At 38.3% G+C, this 14,687-nt stretch overlaps 1 protein-coding gene across 1 annotated transcript in view; it reads right to left on the bottom strand.

Annotated features, from left to right (window-relative positions):
• LOC123518683 (clathrin interactor 1-like) overlaps positions 1 to 14,687 on the bottom strand; it is a gene marked incomplete at its 5' end in the record, with an annotated part of 85,465 nt that extends 70,778 nt beyond the window's left edge. The window contains 1 exon segment of the mRNA XM_045279648.1: positions 14,460 to 14,687. Within this exon segment, the coding sequence (XP_045135583.1) occupies positions 14,460 to 14,687 (228 nt within the window).

Below are 14,687 nucleotides of genomic sequence, written 5' to 3'. Positions count from 1 at the left end.
TAAGTGCCACTAAAAACAAATCCATGGACCAATCAAGAATATAAAGACATGATAGATGACACAATAAGGAGTCTAACGAGAATCATTAAAGGAAGGAGAAAAGTGATATTAGTAGGAGATTTCAACTGTAAAGAAGTGGACTGGGAAAATTATGAAAGTGGTATGGGGGAAGAAGCCTGGGAGAAAGATTCTGAACTAATGATAGATAATATGATGGACCAGAGTAAAGGAAAACACAAGATTCAGAGGAAAAAGAGAGATTGCACATATAGTTTTACAAAGTAGAGGATTGTGTCTTGATTTTCAAGTCAAGATAAAAACAAATGTTGATGAGTGAATTTAAATGTAGAATAAGTCATAAGGAGTAATGTCTTGAAGGCAGTGTTGTGAGAGGAGAGATCAGTGGGCCTGGGATGGATGTGTTTTGGTGGTGTTGGAGAAATGTGGTGATGTCGTGGGATAAAGTGTGAGATTTGTGCTCCAGTAAAGGTTGGTGGTGTTGTCTGTGAGAGTGGTGTTTATAAGGTCTGGCAAGACCAGCTGTGGTGAAAACAAGTGGTGATGTGGAGAGGCTTTTGAGAAGGACTGCATAGTGGGAGTGGTGACTATAAGTGGATCTGAGACTTTTCATGGGTTGTGTGGTGCTTGTTGGTGAGAAAGGAGGAGCAAGGCCAGCTGAGGGAAAATGAGGTGTGAGCGTGATTTTGGGAGATAGATGCTTTGCTCATACTGTGTTGAATTAGAGTGTTGATGGGATGTTACTGCAGATTGACATGTGGAGAAAGATTAAAGAGAGACTGAGAAATGTGATGTGGTTGGATCTTATCTCAGTTGAGAGTGGGAAGATCTGGAAGTGTGTGGGAAATGAAATTAATACATGAGGACAGATAAGAACATGAACAACATGAATATACATGGATGCCTTGAGAAAGAATTAGATGTAACTGATCAAAAAGAGTGAAGCATTGGGAGACTGTTGGAGGAAGCTGAGTTATAAGTGTTGTGCAGTGAGAGAGGATGGACGGGGGTGAGACAATATAGATTAAATTGAGACAGGGATAAGAATGTCTTTGGGAGAAAAGATGAGTGAAATTGACAGTATACAAATAAAGATGATATAAGATATAGTGCCCATTGGAAAGAGTGACCATGTAATATTAGAAATGGATATAGAAGAGGAAAGGAAGATAGAGACAATTCATACAAAGGAGAGATTAAATTACAGAAAGGCTGATATTGAGAATCTCAAGAACTATTTTAAAACGTTAACTGGGAGATGGAAAGCTCAGAGACAGTGCATGAAAAGTATAACTTATTTTTGGAAATATACAAAACAGGAGTCAGGAATATGTCCAAATATAGACCTAAAGAAGAAGGAAAGAAAGCTTGGTTTAATGCAAGGTGTGCTAGGGCAAAGGAGAAAAGAGATGGAGCATGGAAAAGGTGGAGGAGAAATAAAAATCCAGTAAATAAGGAAAACTTAAAGGCAGCGAGAAATGAATATGTTAAGGTAAGGAAGGATGAGGAAAGGAACTATGAAAAGGACATTGTTGAAAAATGTAAGGAGCAACCAAAATTTTTCTACAGATTCATAATTGGGAAAATTAGGCAAAAAGAAACAATAGAAAGGTTAAAACGAGAGAACAGGATGGTGGAAGACCCAAAAAGTATGGTAGAACTATTAAATAATAAATTCCAGGAGGTCTTTACTAAGGAATCAATACGTATTTGAAGGGCCACAGGGTAATAGACAACCGTCTATATGAAACAGGTTAAAGTAACCAAGCTTGAAATAAAAGGGTTAATGAAAGAACTGGATGAAGGGAAGGCAATGGGACCAAATGAAGTCTCAGGCAGAATACTGAAAGAATGTAGGGAAGAACAAGCAATAGAAAATGGAACAGTACCAGTTGAATGGAAAAGAGCTGAGGTGATTCCCATATATAAGAGCGGAAGGAAGGAAGAACCTTTAAATTACAGACCGGTATCACTAACTAGTGTAATATGCAAGACATGTGAAAAAATAATAAAGAAACAATGGATCGAGTTCTTTGAAGACAATAAATTAATATCAAATAGCCAATTTGGTTTTAGAAAAGAGGTCTGTGTAACTAATTTACTGAGTTTCTACTCTAGAATAGTTGATAAAGTACAAGAGAGAGAGGGATGGGTTGACTGTATTTATTTGTATTTAAAAAAGGTGTTTGATAAAGTGCCACATGCAAGATTACTGTGGAAGATAGAGGAGAAGGTGGCTTAAAAGGAAGCACATTGAGATGGATGGAAAATTATTTGAGGGGGGAGAGAAATAAGGACGGTATTCAAAGATATGAAGTCCAAGTGGAGAGCAGTAGAAAGCGGAGTGCCGCAGGGGTCAGTATTAGCGCCAATACTTTTCCTCATATATATAAACGACATGCCAGAAGGAGTGAACAGCTACATAAATCTGTTTGCGGAAGATACGAAACTGTGCAGTTATAAAGCAAAAAGAGGATTATCAAATACAGCAGGAAGACCTAAATAAGATCTGGGAATGGAGTAAAAAGTGGGAAATGGAATTCAATGTGGACAAAAGCCATGTCATGGAAATGGGAAAGAGTGAAAGACAACCCATGGGAATGTATAAGATGGGAGATGGAGTAGAACTGGAGAGAGTAAAAAAGGAAAAGGACTTAGGAGTGACGATGAAAGAAAACAATCAACCAGTAAGCCATATTGATATAATTTTTAGAGAAACATAATTTGGTAAGGAATATTGGAGTAGCATTTTACTACATGGACAAAGAAATGATGAAGAAATTGATAAGTACAGATTGGAATATGCAGGAGTAATGTGGACCCCTCATGAAAAGAAACACATAAGGAAGTTGGAGAGACTACAAAATGTTGTGACATGGAAATCAAGAAGAAATGAAATACGTAAGAAAGAAGATAGCAAGAATGAAGAGATGTAGATGGAAGTAAGAAGGAGAATAATAAATGAAGAAACATGAGAGACAGAAAGAGGTACCATGATTATAAGACGCTATCACTAATCTGATAGATAAGAAGTATGACCATAGGAGAACAACAAGAGGCGGTGAGTCATGACAAGACAAACACAGGAGATGAGCAATAGATTAAAAAGAGTTTGGAACCTTTATATCTGGTGATAATCAGAGGTGAGAAGTAAATGATGGACGAGAGGTCAAGTAATGCGTGTATATTAGGAGGTGTAAGAGACAGAGAATCAGAGAGCGAGAGAAAGAGAAAAGCCGAGAAGCCGAGGAAAAAAACATGACACAGACAGAGCTGTCAGACCAGAGGGTCAAAATACACGTACAACATCTCAAGACCAGTAAGTGTAGCCAGACAGTTGTAATGCAATCACAGAAAATGTTGATGTCATATTTTGATAAAGGAAAAAAGGCTATGTGTAGGTTGTGTAGGTTGATTGGAAGGTAAATTGTGGGGTGTGTTAGGATGTATCTTATCTTTGAATTTAAATTGCATGATTTGAGTTGGATAACAGGAATACTGTGAAGAAATCTGGAACATTAGAAGAAGTTTAATGAAGAGAAAATGTTGACAATGAAGATGTGTGAATGATTTGAGTTCAAGATATAATGCGGCAGAATCTGAGGCATTTGAATGACCTATGTGAAGAGTGATTAAAATTACATGGTTTTGTGGTTTTCTTTGTTGTCTAAGGGTTGAAAGTGAAATGTTTGAAATAATATAATTAAGTAAAGTTTATAAAAAACTCAGAGGCATTCCTTGAAACAAAAGCAGTCTTTAAGATTAGGGGAACAAAAAACAACTTGAGACACAACAAAAATGGCTACAAAAATGCTTCCAGAATTTGAAGGGATGATACATGACGAGAGACTAAAGGCTATGGATCTACCAAACCTGGAACAGAGAAGGGAAAGAAGGGATCTGATACAAGTTTATAAATTGATCAACGGAATGGACCAAGTGGATAATGAGAAACTGATCCTGAGAGAAGAATATGACATTCGAAGCACAAGATCGCATAGTAAAAAGCTGAGAAAGGGAAGATGTCTGAGAGATGTTAAAAAATATAGTTTCCCATAAAGATGTGTTGAGACGTGGAACAGTTTCAGTGAAGAAACAGTGTCAGCAACGAGTGTGCATAGTTTTAAAGAAAAATTGGATAAGTGTAGATGTGGAGACAGGGCCACACGAGCATAAAGCCCAGGCCCTGTAAAACTACAACTAAGTAAACACACACACACACACACACATAGCGTCGCTGTCGCTGAGAGAGGACGGCTCGTCTCCGGCTGCGGACGGGAAGAAAGAAAATACCTATGGTATTACAGGGTAACTCTAAGTTAGTGTCCGTTAAGGTCCTACTGTCTCTTAGTGTTGAAAGTGAGTGATATGGAGAGTGATCCCTGAGAGGAGAGTGTGGACGGTGATCGTTCTGGCCGTAATCGGCTTACAATAACAAAAATGGCGTCCAGGCAAACTAGAGACTTTGAAGGTTTATTACTATGCCAAAAGGACTGAGAAACTTGATATGGATGCAAGAATCCAGGCACTGGAAAGTAAGTTCCTAAACATTTTGTCAATAGAAGAAAAACTGGATAGAGTTCTAGCCGAGAATGATTCGTTCAAAAAAGAGATCTATTTGTTAACGCTAGCGAATAAAGAGCTATTGAAGGAAAAGTAGAGATGGAGAAAGAAAACCAACAACTAAGGAAACAATGTGAAGAGATGAAGGCTAAACTCATGGAAATGGAGATAAAAATATCCGAAGGGGACTTGAGGAAGAGGAATGTCTTAATCTAATTGATACCAGGATGAAAGAAGTGAACCATGAACATCAGGAGGTACAAAGGTCGTTTAGGAGATAGTAAAAAGCAGGAAGAGGAAAATAAAGGGATTACGCAGAGGAAATGGTAAAGGCACTAAAGGAAAATGAGTATGTGGTGAGAGATATTGCTGAAAAGAAAAATGTGTGATCATAATAGGATTGAGGGAGGAAACTAACAGGAACTGGCAGGACAGGAGGGATAAGGAAAATGACAAGATTAAGTCTTTACTGAACAAGATCTCTGTGGAAGAAGAGGACCTATATGCTGAGGTAGAAGAAAGTGTGAGATTGGGAGCTTTTGAGGAAGGCAAGAATAGACCATTAAAATTGAAATTAAAGTCTCAGGTGGCAGCGGAGGCCTTGTTGAGGAGGGCTTGGAAACTTAAGGACTCTGAGGAAACCAAAACAATTTACATAAGAAGAAATATGTCACAAGATGAGAGAATGAAAATGAAGGAGCTTGTAACTGAAGTGAAAGAGAGGAATGACGAAAGAACAGAGGAGGAAAAGACCAAGTTTTTTTGGAGGATGAGAAATGGGAGGCTAAAGAAGTGGTGGATAAAACAGACGGAATAGGCATTACATGGAAGAATGAGACTAGGAATGGAATAAAAGTGACTTACACGAACATAGATGGATTTCTGTCTAAGAGGCTAGAATGTATGGATTACCTAAGAAATAACGAACCGGACATAATGTGTGTAGTGGAAACAAAGCTAAGGCCGAAATAAAGCTAGACTGGTTTGTTGTAAAACACTACAAAGTATGGAGAAATGATAGAAAAATAAAGGAGGTGGTGGTATAATGGTTCTTACTAAGGAAGATCTGATAGTGAAGGAGGTGAACTATAGTAAGAGAAATGAGGAAGTGATAAGTATGCTTATAACAGATGGCAAGAGGGACATTAATATTATAACAGTATACATACCACCCAGAACCAGTGCTTGGGAATATGAACAGTACCAAATGGTGATGAGAAATACTCTAGACAGAATGAAGCAAGAACTCATCAGAAAGGATAGAGTGATGATAGTTGGAGACTTTAATTGCAAAGAAATAGTGTGGGAAGACTACGAAGTGGTGAATGGTGGTGAGTGGGCAGAAGAATTGTTAAAGGTAGCAACAAATAACTTGATGACACAGTGGGTGAGATCACCAACAAGGTGCAGGGGACAAGATGTTGCAGCAAGGTTGGATTTGGTATTTACCAGGGAATCTCTAAAAGAGGAAATTGAACATGAAAGTCCCTTGGGAAAAGCGATCATGATGTCCTAAGCTTTGAGCTGGATACAGAATTAAGCACGAATAAGATTGTGGAAGCAGGGAGGAAAAATTAAATTATACTAGGGCAAATTATAACCATATAAGGGAGTTCTTTAATGAAATTGACTGGTCCGTGGTATACCAGGAAAGGGATATGCAATTGAAATACGATAAATTTATGGATTTGTATAACTCTGCTGTGAAAAGTTTGTGCCATATCACAGAAAGAGGACTTTAAATAATAAACAGTGGTTTAATAGAAATTGTGAAGAAGCAAAAAGAACAAAGAAAAGGCATGGAAGAAACTTAAGAAAAACAGTGATGTATTATCAAGAGAAGGCTACAAAACAGCAAGGAATAGATATGTTGAAGTAAGGAGAACAGCACAGAAGGAATATGAACAGAGGGTGGTGGAAAACTGTGATAGTGACCCAAAATGTTTTACAAATTCATAAATGGAAAACTAAATAAAAGGGAGGCAATAGAAAAGGTAAAAAACGGGGAAGAAGTATATGAAGATGCTGGAGATATAGCTGAAATTTTGAACGACAACTTTTGCAAAGTGTTTACAAAGGAGGAGCATTTTATGGGAGGAAGGCCTACGGAAATAAAGCAAATGCAGGACATCATGGTTACTAAGGAAGATGTAAGGAAAATTATAAGCAATCTGGATATTAATAAATCAATGGGGCCTGATGGCATATCTGGGAGGTTGCTAAATGAATGTAAGGATCAATTGTTGAACCCCGTATTTGATATTGTGGAAACCTCCATACGAACAGGATTAGTCCCGAAAGAGTGGAAAAGAGCTGACATTGTGCCTATATATAAGAATGGTAGTAGAATGGAACCGCTAAATTATAGACCAGTATCGTTGACTAGTATATTGTGCAAGGTATGTGAAGAAGTAATTAAAGCTAAGTGGAGTGAGTATCTAGAAAGTGAAAACATTCTGAGTGAAAGGCAGTTTGGTTTCAGAAAAGGAAGATCGTGTATCCAATTTATTATGTTTTTATTCAAGAGTGACTGACATACTACAACATAGAGAGGGATGGGTGGATGCTATCTACCTGGACTTGAGAAAGGCCTTTGATAAAGTACCACACAATAGACTGATGTGGAAACTAAAGATGATTGGAGGAGTAAATGATAAACTAGCAAAATGGATGGAAAATTACTTAATGGGAAGAGAAATGAGAACAGTGGTGAGAGGAAGGAAGTCCGAGTGGAAGAAGGTAACCAGTGGAGTTCCACAAGGGTCAGTGCTGGGTCCCATCATGTTTTTGATTTATGTTAATGATATGCCAGTAGGAATTGACAGTTACATGAACATGTTTGCGGACGATACTAAAATTATGAGGAGAGTAAAGAATGTGGAAGATTGTAACAAGTTACAGGAAGATCTTGATAAAATATATGAGTGGAGTAAAGAGTGGCAGATGGAATTTAATATAGACAAGACCCATGTTATGAAAATGGGAAGAAGTAGATACAGACCAAACTGGGATTACAGGCTGGGTGATGAGAAAATTAAAGAGACCAATGAGGAGAAAGACTTAGGAGTAACTGTGCAAAACACTTTGTCACCGGAGAAACACATTAACAAGATTTTTTGGAAAACATACAACATGCTTCAAAATATTGGCCTTGCATTCCACTACCTAGATGAAGGAATGATGAAGAAGATATTATGTACCTTAATAAGACCCCAGTTAGAATATGCAGCATGTGTCTGGTCACCGCATATGAAGAAAAATGTGAAGAAGGTGGAAAGGGTACAGAGGCTGGCAACAAGGATGGTACCAGGACTCAGGAGTTAGACTATGAGGAAAGACTGAGGAAGCTGGGGCTGACCACATTAGAAGAGAGAAGAACAAGAGGAGACATGATAACTATGTATAAATTGGTGAACAAGATTGACATACTGGACAGAGAGTTGATAAAGGTGACCACAAGTAATCATCTCCGAGGACATGGAAAAAGCTAATAAAGGACATCTGTCTAAATGACGTGAGAAAATACAGTTTCCCGCATCGTAGCATTGATAAGTGGAATAAACTGAGCAGTGATGTCGTTGACGTGGTGTGTGTCAATCAGATGAAAGAGAGATATGACAGGAATGGACAAGGAGACAGGACACAGAGAGCTTAGCTCGGGCCCTGTAATGCACAAATAGGTAAATACACACACACACACACACACACACACACACACACACACACACACACACACACACACGACACATACACGTGTAGCCCTGTTCACTAGCAGTGAGTAGGGTAAATCGAGGAGTTGTGACCTTGTTGTCCCGGTGTGCAGTGTGCCTGTCTCAGACCTATCCCAAGATCGGAAATAATGAGCTCTGATAGGGTAACGTCTGGCTGTCTCGTCAGAGACTGCAGCAGATCAAACAGTGAATACACACACACACACACACACACCAAGGGAATCATTGAGAGCAGTTGATTCCAAAGAGCTTCCAGAGGGATACATCCAACAACAGGCGTTGTGAAGCAGACCTACTGACCTAGACTGTATGTACAGGAGGGAATGGGGACATAGAGCTTTCCTGTATCCATATTAGGAGATTTGGGTGCTGTTTTGGGCTAAAAAAAAATGGAGGGAGATGTGGATGTAGGTGGCACTGCCAGATGTTTGTTTTCAAAGTATCTGTCATGTCTGGAGAACCCAAGAGTTACTGAAACCACAAGAGTTATTGAAACTCCAGTAGGCTTGAGGAAGTTGGGTGAGGAATACACTGACAAGGAATTTTCAGGTTTTACGGGGGAAAAAGATAACATAAGAAGGCTGGTGAGCATGGAAAGGAAGAGGAGATACATGAAGGAAGTGCTATCAAGCATCCTAGAAAACAGGACAGATTAATAAAAGAAAACACTGAACTAAAGGAGAGAATACAAGAATGTGAGAAAGTAAGAGAAGTAAACCTAGTGATGAAAGAAGAGATGGAATTAAAGAAACAAAATGGTTTATTAATGGCTTCATGCAGCGAATATGAGGAATCATTAAAAAACCTACAAGAGAAAATTCAGGATGGAACAGGCAAAATTGAAAGTGGAATGGGCGAGATGAAATTGGAGGAATTAAGAAATGCCTGGAAGAAAGATCAGGAAGAAGAAAAAGTCAAATTTTCAGAGGTAGTCAAGAACAGATTCAAGAAAAAACAAAAGACACAGTAATACAAATGATTAAAGAGAAGGAAGATTTGGTGAGGGACACAGTGGACAAGAGTAAATGTATCCTAATTTTTGGGCTGAAAGAAAAAGAAACACCCAACAAGTTTGTAAAAGAGAGAAGAGAGAGAGCTGGCTAAGTGTTATTGTTCAGGACAGAACACAGGGGTTAAAACAAGAGGCGGAGGAAGTGACCAGATTGGGAAAGTTTAATGAAGGGGGAAAGAGACCACTAAATGAGATCCCAAGTGGTGGCAGAGATAATGACAAGAACAGAGAAATTAGCTGAAGATACTGAATTCAAAGATATATGGATAAAAAATTATATGAACCTGGAAGAGTGAGAAAAGGGGAGAGAGCTAAGAAATAAAGTTTAAAAAAAAAAAAAAAAAAAAAAAAAAAAATTGAGAAGAAATTCTAATGGAAAGTTCTAGATATGAGACTGAAGAAGAGGTATCTTTGGGAAAAAAGAAGATATATTGGAAAAGGAAAAAAATTAAGAAAGATTTATACAAATATAGATGGGTTGTTGTCCAGGGTGTTGGAGGAGAAAACACCAGAAGTAATGTGCATAGTAGAAACAAAACTAAAGGAGGATGTCCATGGTAACTTTAAGGAAGAGGGATATAAAAGTTGGAGAAGAGACAGAAAGGGAAAAGGAGGAGGAGGAGTGCTAATAATAGTTCATGATAATATATGTGTAGAGGAAGTGCACTATGGGGCACGTTATTGGAGTAACAATCAAGACAGGAGGAGGAAAAAAATGGAGAATCATAGTTGCATATGTGCCACCAACGACAAATACATGGAGAGCAGAAGAACATAAGAAAATGCAGAGAGATGATTAAGTGCTTGGAAGAGATGGAAAAATACCATTAGTAGGAGACATTAACTGTAAAAGAGTAAACTGCAGAGAGATGCAAGTAATGGATAATGCTGGATTGTGGAGCGAGGGGTTGTTACAGTTAACTATGGTGAATACACTGGATCAGTGGGTGGAAGAATCAACACAGTACAGAGGAAAAGAAGAACCATCATTGCTTGACCTAGTATTCACAAAGAAGTCAAAGCCCCTCCCAGCATAAAATACCTTAGTCTGATGGTAAGAAGTGGTCACATAATACTAGTAATGGAAATGCAAGAAGATGATGTGAGAAGATACATAGAAGAATACAAAAGAGATTAAATTATGCAAAAGCTAATTTTGAAAAGTTAAGAAAATTTTTTGGTAAAATAGATTAGAGGAACATTATGAAAGAAAGGACAGTACAGGGGGAAATATATATTCCTAAAGAAATATTACAAAAGAGTGAAGAAATATGTACCTATCTATAGAGTAAAGAAAAGTATACAAGCTTGGTACAATTGCAGATGTGTAGAAGCTGAGGAATAAAGATAAAGCTTGGAAGAAACTCAAAAAAGCAGAGAAATGAAAACAACAGACAGCAGTATAAAGATGCGAGAAATTAATGTAGTATTAGAGAAAGGAGAGGATGAAACTTTGAGAAAGATATGGTGAGAAAAAGCAATGATTTTTTACAAGTATATAAATGATAAGATGAAAAATAAGGAAGCAACAGAAAAAAAGTTAAAGGAGGGAAGACATACCAAACAGCAGAAGAAATGGGTTAAGACTGTTTTCATTTAAGAGGATTTTACAGAACCTAATAGGACACTGTATTGTCAAGGCTTGCAAGAAATCATAGTGTACAAAGAAGAAATTAGAAGACTACTAGAAAACTTGGATATCAGAAAAGCATTGGGATTGGATGGTGTGTCAGGCTGGGCACTAAAGGAATGTAAATATCATTTGTTAGAACCAGTTTGGGAAATAGTCACAAGCTCATTAAAAGAAGGGAGAGTACCACTGGAATGAAAGAGAGCTGACATAACCCAAATATTCAAAGGAGGAAAGTCAACCGAGCCATTAAATTACACACTGGTGTCACTTACAAGCGTTGTGGGGAAGATATGTGAAATTGTTATCAAAGAAAAAATGGGTTAAACATTTGGATGAAAAAAAAGTTACATTGAAGAGACAATTTGGTTTCAGGACAGGAAAGTCATTTATGTCAAATTTATTAAGTTTCTACTCAAGAGTAGTGGAAGGACTGGAGAGCAGACATAGATGGGTGGACACAGTGTACCTGGACATTAAAAAAAGCTTTTGATAGGGTCCCTCATAAGAGACTACTTTGAAAATTGGAGAACATAGGAGGACTGAGAGGAATAATATTAAATTGGATAAGGGATTACTTGATAGACAGAGAAATGAGAACTGTGATCAGAGATACATACTCATCCTGGAGTAAGGTGTCTGTGATCAGAGATACATACTCATCCTGGAGTAAGGTGTCAAGTGGAGTGCCACACGGGCCAGTGTTACCACCCATTATGTTCCAGGTATATGTAAATGACATATAGTATGGAGCTTATTTATTTGCTGATGGTGCAAAATTGTTAAGAACAATTAAGACTAGAGAAGACTTTGCTACTGCAGGAAGATATAGACAAAATTTATGAGTGGAGTAAGATGTGGAAGTTAGAATTCAATGCTAAGAAATGCCATGTAATGGAATTAGGAAAGAGTAAGAGAAGCAGTATAGAGCTATTTCATGGGTGAGGAACAAATAATGAAGACTAAAGAAGAAAATGATCTGGGAGTGGTTATACAAGAAACTCTGAGCCCCAAAACACATAAGTAAAATATTTGGAACAACATATAAAATGCTGACTAATATTAGAGTGGCTTTTCACTACCTGGACAAGGAGATAATGAAAAAAATTATTATGAGTATGATATGTCCACAGTTGGAATATGCAACAGTTGTGTGGTTGCCCAGCTTGAAAAAGGATATAAGAAAATTACAACGGATCTAGGAGGTACACTGCTGGTCAGAGCGGAAGGCATGGTACCTGTGACATCTTGTGAAGGAGATTAATGACACAGAAAATGTTTCAATGAGGGTATTCACCTAAACTATTAATTGATAGGGTGCCCTCGTGCCTTCTTGACCTTTTTGAGTCTCTTGGGAGGTGAATCACCCAGGTGGTGGAGATACTGAGCGTCAATATTGTCCCATATGTCCTGAATAGTGGCTTGGAGGGAGAAGGTATCTCTCTCCTTTAGCTTCAGTTTTATGTACCCAGAGATTTTCTATAGGGTTAAGGTCTGGCAAATTTGCAGGCCAAGGTTTTAAAAGGCTGACATTGCAGAAATCAAACCAGTCAAGAATTAACTTTGCCGTATGGCATGTTGCACCATCTTGCATGAAGGTATCAGCATTGCACTTTTCTATACACTCATCTAACTCATCTAGAATTAGCTAAAAGTAGTTATTTTGGTTCATTCGAATATTCTTAGGCAAAAGCACTAATCTTCCAAGACCATAGTAAGAAAAACAACCCCAAACCATCAAAGAATCTGTGTTTTAATGTGTGTGTTGTGTAGCGTGGATTGTAACGGTTACTACAGAGTCTGCGGTACACATGGTTTCTCTGGTTGTCTGTAACCTGAAAGCTTGCCTCATCTGACCAAAATACCCTATGCCACTTACCTAAGTCCCAATCTTTGTGCTGAGACACAAAATGCAAGCCTACTGTTAGGGTGACCATCTATGAAGCAAGGTTTTGAAACTGCACGGCAACTGCAGTATCCCATGTCACCTTTCACATATTTCCACACAGTCCTTTCAATCACCCCAGCCAGCAAAGAGGGTTCCTGGCCTTAAGTTCTTTGTTGTGTATGCTAGGGTTGGCCTCAAGCTGTCTTCAAATAATGTTCGGAGTTATCTAGCTCACACTGCGCTTACGCCCTTCAGGCTTGTAAAGTGGTGGCAAAGCGTTTCTTCCTCCCTCATGATAAATTTTGGTCCAACATTGAACAGTTCTGAGAGCTATGCCAGTGTTTGCGGCAATTTCTTGATTTGACTTATTTTCCCTCACTAAGGCACAAACGACTGAGATTTTGGGCCTTACTAATTAGTTTCCTATGTCCCATAATAGGTAGGAAGAGGGCACAATGGTAAGCTCACGCATTCACAAAAAGGGGCCATGAGGGGGGTGGGTGAAAGAAAATTCATATTCAAGCACATGAACCAGAGGTGAATGTTGACTAAGGAAACATATCATCTACTTTGACTACTAGAACTGCAGAGGTGTCAGATAGCGACATACAGCAAATCCCGCTGTGTGTTTAAGACTTAAGAAGGGATGAATGAAATTTGGTCAGAGTGGAAGTCGTGGTCCCTTTTGCACCTTCCGCTCTGACCAGCAGTGTAGCTACAAAGATGGTGCCGGAAATAAAGAACCTAACATTTGAAGAAAGGCTGAAGGAAATGAAACTGCCAACCTTTTACAAGATACAAGAGAAAGACAGGACCTAACAATAATGTATAAAATAGTTAATGGCATTGAAAAGATAGACAAGCAAGACCAGGTTCTGGTAGCAAAAAAAAAAAAAAAAAAAGCTGGAAGGACAAGAGGACATGCAAAGATCAGAATGAGGCAGTGTGTGAAGGATGTTGGAAAATACCATCTTCCACATAGAATGGTGGAAAAGTGGAATGCTTTGAATGATGAAGTTGGTGCAGCACATAATGTGCATTGCTTTAAAGAAAAATTAGGTAAAAGGAGATATGGAGACAGGACACTATGAGCCCTGCTCAAACCCTGTACAATACAACTAAGTAAATACAGCTAAGTAAATACACACACACACACACGCACAATCCCTCCAATGAAATAAGACTTACTCATTGTCTCATTCTTTAAAAATCTTTTATATCCTACTTACCACATTCTCATCTAGTCTTTCAAGGTGCATTATTTCTTATTGCATCATCTCCCTCACTGAATTATTTGCTTCTTGACATGTCAAACTGTTCATATATACTTTCACTGTCAATTATGCTCATACCAAAAATAACTCTCATCTAATTAATTTTCCCTCCTTAAACTTTGCTCTTCATCCAGTTTTCAGTTGCATAAGCAATAATCAAGTCTATAATAATTAAAAAAAAATGCAGGGTTCTGTTAAAGACTACATTCAACATTTCATTGCATTTGAAGGGTTCCTATTTACCTGTTTTGAAAGTCTATGTGGCAGTTAGCTGAGCTTTTACTGTTATGATAATGTTCCACAGCTCTTATAAGTATACTATAATAGTACCATATCAACTTACTTGATGTGGTAGCCATGGACTGGAGGGGGACACAGGTTGGTTGTGTGAGTGTCATTCCAGATAGATTGGAATTGAATCCCCCCAAGTCAGCACTAGCACCAATGGGGGACATCACATGTGTGCTTGAAGGGGCTGGGGTAGAAGGGTGACTGGGTCCTAATAAGCCTTGTAGGAGGTCAACAGTATTACTATTAGCAGGGGCACTTGGTGCATTAACAACAGAGGTGG

Source organism: Portunus trituberculatus, chromosome 44 (assembly GCF_017591435.1).
Source record: "Portunus trituberculatus isolate SZX2019 chromosome 44, ASM1759143v1, whole genome shotgun sequence".
Lineage (NCBI taxonomy): Eukaryota > Metazoa > Arthropoda > Malacostraca > Decapoda > Portunidae > Portunus > Portunus trituberculatus.
This window is presented reverse-complemented; position numbering and strand designations above follow the sequence as displayed.